Source organism: Artibeus jamaicensis, unplaced genomic scaffold (genome assembly GCF_021234435.1).
Source record: "Artibeus jamaicensis isolate MK-2021 breed Jamaican fruit bat unplaced genomic scaffold, CSHL_Jam_final contig_60, whole genome shotgun sequence".
Lineage (NCBI taxonomy): Eukaryota > Metazoa > Chordata > Mammalia > Chiroptera > Phyllostomidae > Artibeus > Artibeus jamaicensis.
In genome coordinates, this window is record NW_026521900.1 from 11,492,792 (window position 1) to 11,502,098 (window position 9,307).

The window sequence follows — 9,307 nt, forward strand, 5'->3', positions numbered from 1 at the left end:
TTTCCAAGAATCACAACTTTTTAAAAAGAATGTTTAACTATTTCTGATATTTTTTCTAGATTATTCTGTTTTTGGCACTTCTCTGCTGTTGACCTAGATACTTCCTTGAGTGGCCTTTTGGAGAACCCAGCCCTCATTGTGGCCCTGGGCAAGTTTGTATGGTTCAGTTCTGTGTCCACAGCTCCAAGTGAAACACCTGGCTCTGGGTTGGAGGTGAATAGGCATTTGTTGAGAGAATGATGGCAGAGATCCCCACTTCCAGAACATGCTGGATCAGAGGGCTTCTGCAGGAAGTTGATTAGTAAGGAAGTTGTGTTGCCAAGGTGTCTTCAATGGTAGACAGTCCCAGGTACACAGAGATCTAGGTCTCTTTGATGTCTGTTTTTCTGTGAAGGTGGGATGAGAGTACCTCCTGTCTCTTCACCAATCCATGACTTCCATCATTTTTAGCAGGAACAGTAGGAACAGGAATCCTTTGGTGGGTGAGGTAGTTGCAGTTCTTCTAGTTGCAGGCCATAAAGGGCAGGGTTTATTGGAAAGATGCTTTGGTGCTTCAAGGAATTGAAGCAAGAGTAGGATTAGGAAGAGGAGGCACCAGGACAACTCTGAGGGCCTCAGTTGTATGGGCACCAGCCACACATCCTACCCTTCTTAAGGGCTCCTGATTTGTGACAACCAATTCATGCTGCTAACCCCTGGAGGCCTCCCTGAAGGAAGGGGCCAGGTGGAGGGGCAATGTCCATGGTAACCAAGAACTCTGCTAGGGTATCATTAGGCAGCACAGCCCCCAAGCTGAGCAGTGTGAACTGGAACAAGACCAGCGATCCCCAGGAATCACAAACTGACTCTTCCTGGAACACATTCTCCCTTGACACTCCAGCACTGGCTATATACTTTTCCTCTGAGCCCCATCCTGATGCCATCCCTTAGCTGTCCTCCCTGGGACCAGCACCTGTGGCCACTCCATGACCTCACCCAGCATACCCAAGACCTGAGCCACTTTTTCTGGGCTCAGCCCTCATGGGCCGGTAGTGCTGCTACCCATTGCCAGAAGCTCTTAGTGTGGGAGCTCTCAGAAGTTCTCAGACCCAGGCCTGTCCCCTCTCTGATCCCACCTGCTCAGTGCTTGAGGGTCCTGGGGTGGGGTTCTGTAGTTCAGGCCTCTCAGCTATAGGGGAGGTACTAACTATAAGCACGGCCTTGTTGTGTCTGGTCTCTTCTGCTGCCCTCCCCGGGTTGCTCAACATCTGCTGGGCCAGAAGGCTGGCTGCCAAACCTTCAACCCACTCATGGCCTTGGGAGCCCAAGGAGGAGATGAGGAGGCGCAGGCACAGCCTCTGCAGAGTGCAGATAAGATGGGCAAAAGGACGTGCCTCTTAAGCCCCAGGGGCTTTGGGGGCTCTGCCCCTGGGAATCTGGTGTCCTGGCTTGGTCCAGAATGGATCTGGGGCTTCATACTTACTGGGCAGGGGGCAGAACCTGGGACAGGAGGGGAGCCTGGTACTGGCTCAGGCGGCAGGCTCAGCCACAGAGATGATGTTCTGTCACAGCTTCTGACTGTGCTGCTCAGGACCCAGACTCTAGGGGACATTTCACAGCCCCAGAGGTGTTTCTGGACTTCGTTATCCCTGTGTCCTCAGCCCTGCAGAGCTGGGGCAAGCCTCCTGGACTGGGGGAAGGACGAGGAGTGGGGAGGAGACCACGAAAGGGGTCAGAGCAGCGATTGGAGCTGAGAACTGGAAGCGCCTTAAAGAGACTGCGCGGTCCCCGCCCCCCTTCCCGCCAGCCTCAATGAATTAGAGCTGTGTTTCCCAAACTTGCCTGATCATAAGAATCCTCTCGGGCCCTAGTTAAAGATACAGGTTCCCGAGAGCACCTCTTTTTGAGATTCTGATTCCGTGGGTCTGCGGGTGGAGCTGAGGAATCTGTAATTTTAACACGCTCCCCACGTGATTCTCTGGAACAAGCAAGTTTGGGAAATAGTGAATTAAAGGAAACCGGGCCTGGCTGCCGAAGCAGCCTCCGCTAGGGGGCTACGGCGGGAGTATTCCCGGGGGCGTCGCCTGCTTCCGCTGCCGCCTCCTTGAGTGCAAGTCCCTTTTGGGTCCAGCTGCCACAGCCACCACGCTCCCTCAGGCCGGGCGGGGGACACCCCAGGTCTGCGTGGCCCCCGCGCCGCCACGCCCAGTGGCCGCCCGAACCCGGCGAGCAGGGGGAGGAGCCGCGGCCAGTGGAGGCGGAGGAGATAGAAGAGGCGGAGACGGCGGAGACGGTGGCGGAGAAGGCGGAGAGGAAGGTGGAGACAGAAGCGAAGGTGGAGGGGAAGGTGGAGGCGGCGGGGAAGGTGGACGCCACCGACAAGGTGGAGGCGGCGGGGAAGGTGGACGCCACCAGCAAGGTGGAGCTGGAGGAGGAGGGTCCGGGCCACCGGGTTGAGCTCAAGCTGGAGCCCGAACCCGAGCCGGTACGGGAGGCAGAGCAGGAGCCAAAGGGGGAGCCGAAGCAGGAGCTGGAGGATGAGAACCCAGCGCCCAGCGTCGGTGGCGGCGGCAATAGCGACGAGGTTCCTGTTCCCACCCTTCCCTCTGACCCCCCGCGGCCCCCTGATCCCTCTCCACGGCGTAGTCGTGCCCCCCGCCGCCGACCCCGGCCACGGCCTCAGACCCGACTCCGTACCCCGCCTCAGCCTAGGCCACGGCCCCCGCCCCGGCCCCGGCCCCGGCGCGGCCCTGGGGGTGGATGCCTGGATGTGGATTTTGCTGTGGGTCCACCAGGCTGTTCCCACGTGAACACCTTTAAGGTGGGAGAGAACTGGAGGCAGGAACTGAGGGTGATCTACCAGTGCTTCGTGTGGTGTAGAACCCCAGAGACCAGGAAAAGCAAGGCAAAGTCATGCATCTGCCATGTGTGCGGTACCCACCTGAACAGACTCCACTCTTGCCTTTCCTGTGTCTTCTTTGGCTGCTTCACAGAGAAACACATTCATGAGCACGCTGAGACAAAACAACACAACTTAGCTGTAGACCTTTACTATGGAGGTATCTACTGCTTTATGTGTAAGGACTATGTATATGACAAAGACATTGAGCAAATTGCCAAAGAAGAGCAAGGAGAAGCTCTGAAATTACAAGCCTCCACCTCAACTGAGGTTTCTCACCAGCAGTGTTCAGTGCCTGGCCTCGGTGAGAAATACCCAACCTGGGAGACAACCAAACCGGAGTTAGAACTGCTGGGACACAACCCAAGGAGAAGAAGAATCACCTCCAGCTTTACCATTGGTTTAAGAGGACTAATCAATCTTGGCAACACATGCTTTATGAACTGCATAGTCCAGGCCCTTACCCACACTCCCATCTTGAGAGATTTCTTCCTCTCTGACAGGCACAGATGTGAAATGCCAAGTCCGGAGTTGTGTCTGGTCTGTGAGATGTCTTCGCTTTTTCGGGAGTTGTATTCTGGAAACCCATCTCCTCATGTTCCCTATAAATTACTGCACCTGGTATGGATACATGCACGGCATTTAGCAGGGTACAGGCAACAGGATGCTCATGAGTTTCTCATTGCAGCATTAGATGTCCTGCACCGGCACTGCAAAGGTGATGATGCTGGCAAGGCAGCCAACAATCCCAACCACTGTAACTGCATCATAGACCAAATCTTCACAGGTGGCCTGCAGTCTGATGTCACCTGTCAAGCCTGCCATGGTGTCTCCACCACGATAGACCCATGCTGGGACATCAGTTTGGACTTGCCTGGTTCTTGCACCTCCTTCTGGCCCATGAGCCCAGGGAGGGAGAGCAGTGTGAATGGGGAAAGCCACATACCAGGAACCACCACGCTCACGGACTGCTTACGAAGGTTTACAAGGCCAGAGCACCTAGGAAGCAGTGCCAAAATCAAATGTGGTAGTTGCCAAAGCTACCAGGAATCTACCAAACAGCTTATGATGAATAAATTACCTGTTGTTGCCTGTTTTCATTTCAAACGGTTTGAACACTCAGCCAAACAGAGACGCAAAATCACTACATACATATCCTTTCCTTTGGAGCTGGATATGACACCATTTATGGCCTCAAGTAAAGAGAGCAGGATGAATGGACAGTTGCAGCTGCCAACCAGTAGTGGAAATGAGGAGAATAAGTATTCCTTGTTTGCTGTGGTTAATCACCAAGGAACCTTGGAGAGTGGCCACTATACCAGCTTCATCCGGCATCACAAGGACCAGTGGTTCAAGTGTGATGATGCTGTTATCACAAAGGCCAGTATTAAAGACGTTCTGGATAGTGAAGGGTATTTACTGTTCTATCACAAACAGGTCCTGGAACATGAATCAGAAAAAGTGAAAGAAATGAATACACAAGCCTACTGAAGTGACACACAGACCTACCTGTAATGGAAGATGATGACACCTATACTACTACTGGCATCAAGATTTAAAGGACCTACTTGCATGGCCCATGGGCCTGACAGAGTAAGAATTGAACAGTACCCAGTGTCTAAAAGGTCCTGATTGGAAGAGAAATAGGAGGGGTGGGAGAAGAGGCTCTGGTCTAAGCAGTTACTTAACAGGAAATTAAATGTCAGGAATGTTCTGGTAAGGAAAGCAGGGAGATTCTGACACTGGTCCATATCCTATATTCCTCCAAAAGATTGTGTGGGAAAGTGTGGGGTGGGAGGGGGGTGGTGTTTGGGGGGGTGTGTGCCCTTGTAACCATAAAACATCTTTCTCCATGGGTGTTTCAGCTTCAACTGACCAATCACATAATGGTTATATGTTTGAGGGGGAAAAGAAAAGTTTATACAAATGTAGCCCATTACATATATGGGTATGAAAGTGGAAAAGTGGAGGAGGCAGGGATATCTCATTGACAAACACCTTTGCCAGTTTCTTTGTATTTGTGATTTTTTTGTGCTATTAAATGCAGTATTAAAAAAAAAAGAGAAAAGCCCACAAGGGCTAGTGAAAAGAGAAGAAAGAAGGGGGCTTGTATAAGGGGAGCAATGGCTCCAGTAGTAGAGAAGACCAGAAATACTGTAAGATAAGTAATCCACACAGAGAGGCCTCAGCTAAGAGTATTATGTGTGAGTGTTTTTAAAAAAGCTGTATGATATACTTGAGCAAATCAATGAACCTCTTTGCGATTGTTTTCTCATCTGTACAATGCAGATAATTCCTACCTTAAAGGATTATTGTTAAAGATAAAATGATATAAAATGTGTCAAAGTATAAAGTAAAAGGCTTGGAACTCTGTAGGGCCTCAGTAAACGTTTGTTGGATCTAAAACTTCTTTGGACTAGGACCAGAATGCATCAGAGGCGAGTGTCAGTCCTACTTGAGACCAGTGAACAGAATGGGCACACATGGTGTTCCATGCAGTTACACACACACACACACACACACACACACACACACACCTCCCTCCACAACATTGCCTACTTGGAGCCCCGAGGCAAAGGACTCCCTGTGTAGAGGGCAGTTAGTGCCATACCCAGGATTGGGGACAGAACCACAACTGTCCTTAAAAGTCATGATTCTGTCTATTTGGAAGACTGTCATGTTTTCATGACTCAGCACTCCAGTGATGGGACTCTTAGGGCCACTAGGCTTCCAGTCTTCTGCATAAGGGTGTTTGGTGGTTTTTGCCTTCCATAAACAGTATGGATGTATCTGTTACATTCACCGGCAGGCATAGATCAGTAGAAAGACTGTTTTTCAAAGCTCCCTGGTCCAGTAGTCCAGGGATATTTATGGAGTGGCATGTGGCCTCTTCCCTGATTCTCACAGAGGACAGAGCAACTTGCAGAGAGCTAAGCCAAAGCAGATGGGCTGCACCCAGGTCAGGGTAAGCACTGGTGGTTCCTTCTTTTTCTCTTAGCATGAAATATAGAAGTACCTATAATCTAGGAAATCCTGAGGGGGGACCTAAATGTGCATCAGACTCATGGGGCTATCAGATCCACTGGCTCTGGTAAAAGGCTGTTTTTTTTCAGGGCTTCCCAAGTCTACTTCATAGTCAACTAATTTGGAAATACATATTTATTTAACTGGTTGTGGGTATATCCCCAACTAGCTCACAGGCTTTTTTAGGACAGTGGTTCTGTCTCCTCTTATACCCTGAGATGCATCCTTAGCTCCTAGCACAGCTCCTGACACATAGTAAGTAGATATTTAAAACATTTACTTGATGAATGAATGAACCAATATACCTTCCTTTCATAACCAAATTTTCATTAAAACCCAGGGTCCATAATTCTCAGGAAAAAAATGTAAAAAGTAGTTTTGGTATCTTGTAGGATAGGGGAGACCAAGAGATGAGTGGCCTTTGGTGCCACTTGGCAACTTCACGCCAGGTATTTGACTACCTTTTGGTATGTTTTGTGGCCCTGCCTAAGAAGACAGCCATTGCCCTCATTCTCATTCATTTCTGCCACAGAAATAGTTCAGTCACACATGTGCCACCAGATTCTAACTGCACAGGAATGATCTTTTTTTAAAAAAATTTTTACTTGGAAATAATTTTAAACCTACAGGAAAGTTGCAAAAATAAAAAATAGCATAAAGAACATCTGTATCCCCTTTACCAGATTCACCTATTGCTAACATTTTATGTGTCATTTGCTTTATAGTTTGTATATATGTTCTCCCTTTCTCGTGTGTGTGTGTGTATTTGGATCATATGAGGGTAAATTACATCATAGTTCTTCATGCCTAAGTACTTCAGTGTGTGTTTCCTAAGAACAGGCATATTTTCTACATTGCAGTGTAAACAACTTTAGTAAATTTAACAGTGATACAATACTTTTATTTAATTTACCATTTATACTTAAATTTTGTCTGTTGAGACAATAATGTCCTTTATAGCCTTCTCCATCACAGTATCTGGTCTAGGTTGAGGTATTGCTTTTAGTTATCATGTCCCTTTAGCATCCTTTAATCTGGAAAATTTCCACAAACTTTTTTTCATCTTTTATGGCATTAGCATTTTTAACAGAACATTCCTCATTTTTGGTTTGTCTGATACAGAAGCTGTCTTTTAAATACCCTGCACTTGGGAGTATTTCTAAGAGTTATGAGTGGTGCAAGACTGCTGAAGCTGACCTCCCCCCCTCCATTGGTGGAAGGCACAGACCACCAGAGGGAGCAACTATCCCTGGCACTTCCTGATTGAAGCATGTATCTGCTCTGGAAAACACCATTATCCCTCAGTAACAAGGGAGCCATTCAAGCCCAGCCTTATTCCCCTACCTGTCACCAACCCCCCAGACTGAGACATGGAATGTTAAAGCAGCCAGAGCCTGCTTTCTGATCACACTACTGTGGGACCCAGGGCATTATGTATTTAGCAGGTATGTGTTAACTTGAGCTCCAATGGAGATTCAGGCATGTTTGATCATGTTTGGCACATGGGCAGGCACCTACATGGTTGGGGCCTTTAGGGGGATTAAAAAGTAACACTCTTGACACCTTTATCAACATTCCCATAGTGGGCACAGCTGCAGTGGGTTGGGGCAGGGTAGAGGTAAGTAGTTCTTAAATAGCTTCATGGGCAGAATACACAAAGATGGGGCCTAGATTTAGTAAGAAAGAACATGGAAGATGCCCAGAACATTGTTTTGTGATCTGCTAGAGGCCTTGAGACACAATTGAGCTATTTTACACGAGGGCTAGAATTCTGTGTAAAGTTCAGATATGTGCAAGAACTGGTATAATTTAAGCTGATTCTTTAACTAAGACTCCATCTACTTCCACAAGTTGGTAAGGCCAGGGAAACTCAGTTTACATGTAGATTTATGATCTGGGCTGAAAAGGGCACAAGCAAAAGATGGGTATTCATGACTTGAGGCCTTATCCACCCATAGGGCTCAGAATGAGGGAGTGAACAATGGGATACTTCTCTTTTACCTGTGACACATGCTTCTTCCAGTTTCTTATCCTAACCAGGTTGAAAATTCAGAACCCTACCCATTTCCTGGAGTACCCAGATGCTGAAACTTACTCTGGCCCACAGTTCACATATGGAACTGCCTCACTTCTTCCCCATCTATAGGGAATCCTGATTAGGGACGCTGTCAACAAAGACGTCTTTTTCAATCAAGAAAGAGAGTGGCCCCCATACAATTCATATTGTCATAATGTAATAGACCTGGTATCAGGAACCTGTGTTTGTACCAAGTATGTATTCATACCTGAGTTTCATACTCTTAGGTCCTCTGAGAGTATGAAACCCAGAATCCACAGCAGTGTGTCATTTGTTAGATACCTTCCTCTGCAGGTGACCCAATACCATCTTTAAATTCTTATATTGAAATATATCAAATACACAAGAAATGCACATATCATAAGGGTACACCTTATAAATTTCTAGATAATAAACAGGCCCCTTAAACAATACCCAGATCAAGAAATGGAGCATTACCCACAAGTCAGGCCCTCCTCCTGCTTCCTTCCAGCCAATAACTCCAAAGGGTAATTCCTATCCTGACTTTGCCTACTGTAGATTAGCACTGCACTTTTTAATGTCTTCCATAAATAGAGTTGTTCAATATGTATACTTTTATGCCTAGAATCTCTTGCTCAACATTATTTTATGAGCCTCAGATATGAAGTATTATTGTCAAGAAAAATTATGAGGGAGGATCACCATTTCTGCCCAATGAGTTAAAAGTAGTAATCTCTACTCTTCTCAGTGATTTCTGACATATTAAACCAATTCAAAGGGACCCAGACCATTGCAAAGTTGGACTTTGAGAGAGTCTATAATCTCACTCAGGTACAATAAAAAAGATAGATGTTTGTTTTTAACAAACAAACTGAGATACAGACAAATTGGTGATTACCAGAGGGGGAGGTGTGTGGGGGCAGGTAGAAGAGGGTACAGGGATAAATAATGACAGAAAGAGACTTGACTTTGGATGGTGAACACACAGTACAATATATAGATAATGTATTATAGAATTGTATACTTGAAACCTATATAATTTTATTAAGCAATGTTATCCCAATACATTTAATTAAATAAGAAATTCACAAACTGAAAAAGAAAAGGGTGGATAGAAAAGAGCATTACAGATAAGCTTGGGATAATTTGAGTACCCATAAATGTCAATTTTGGGCCTATTCTGTCCAATAATCTTGGACTCCAGCCCTGTTCCAACATCTCCTGAGTGGGATACTCTATTCTAATAATTTCTCAAAATTGCATCAGAGTTACCTGGAAAGCTTGTTAACACACAAGTTGCTGGGTCCCACCTCCAGAATTTCTGATTTCAGTAGATCTGGGATAAGGGCTTGAGAATTTGCTTTTCT

The 9,307-nt window shown here is 46.9% G+C and overlaps 1 protein-coding gene across 1 annotated transcript; it reads left to right on the top strand.

Annotated features, from left to right (window-relative positions):
• Window positions 1-2,035: 2,035 nt before the first annotated feature.
• On the top strand, window positions 2,036-4,649 carry USP27X (ubiquitin specific peptidase 27 X-linked; the record flags this gene model as incomplete). Its single annotated transcript, XM_037158971.2, has 1 exon — window positions 2,036-4,649. A coding segment is annotated over one exon (2,334 nt), but the record flags the coding sequence as incomplete, so codon positions are not given.
• Window positions 4,650-9,307: the final 4,658 nt, after the last annotated feature.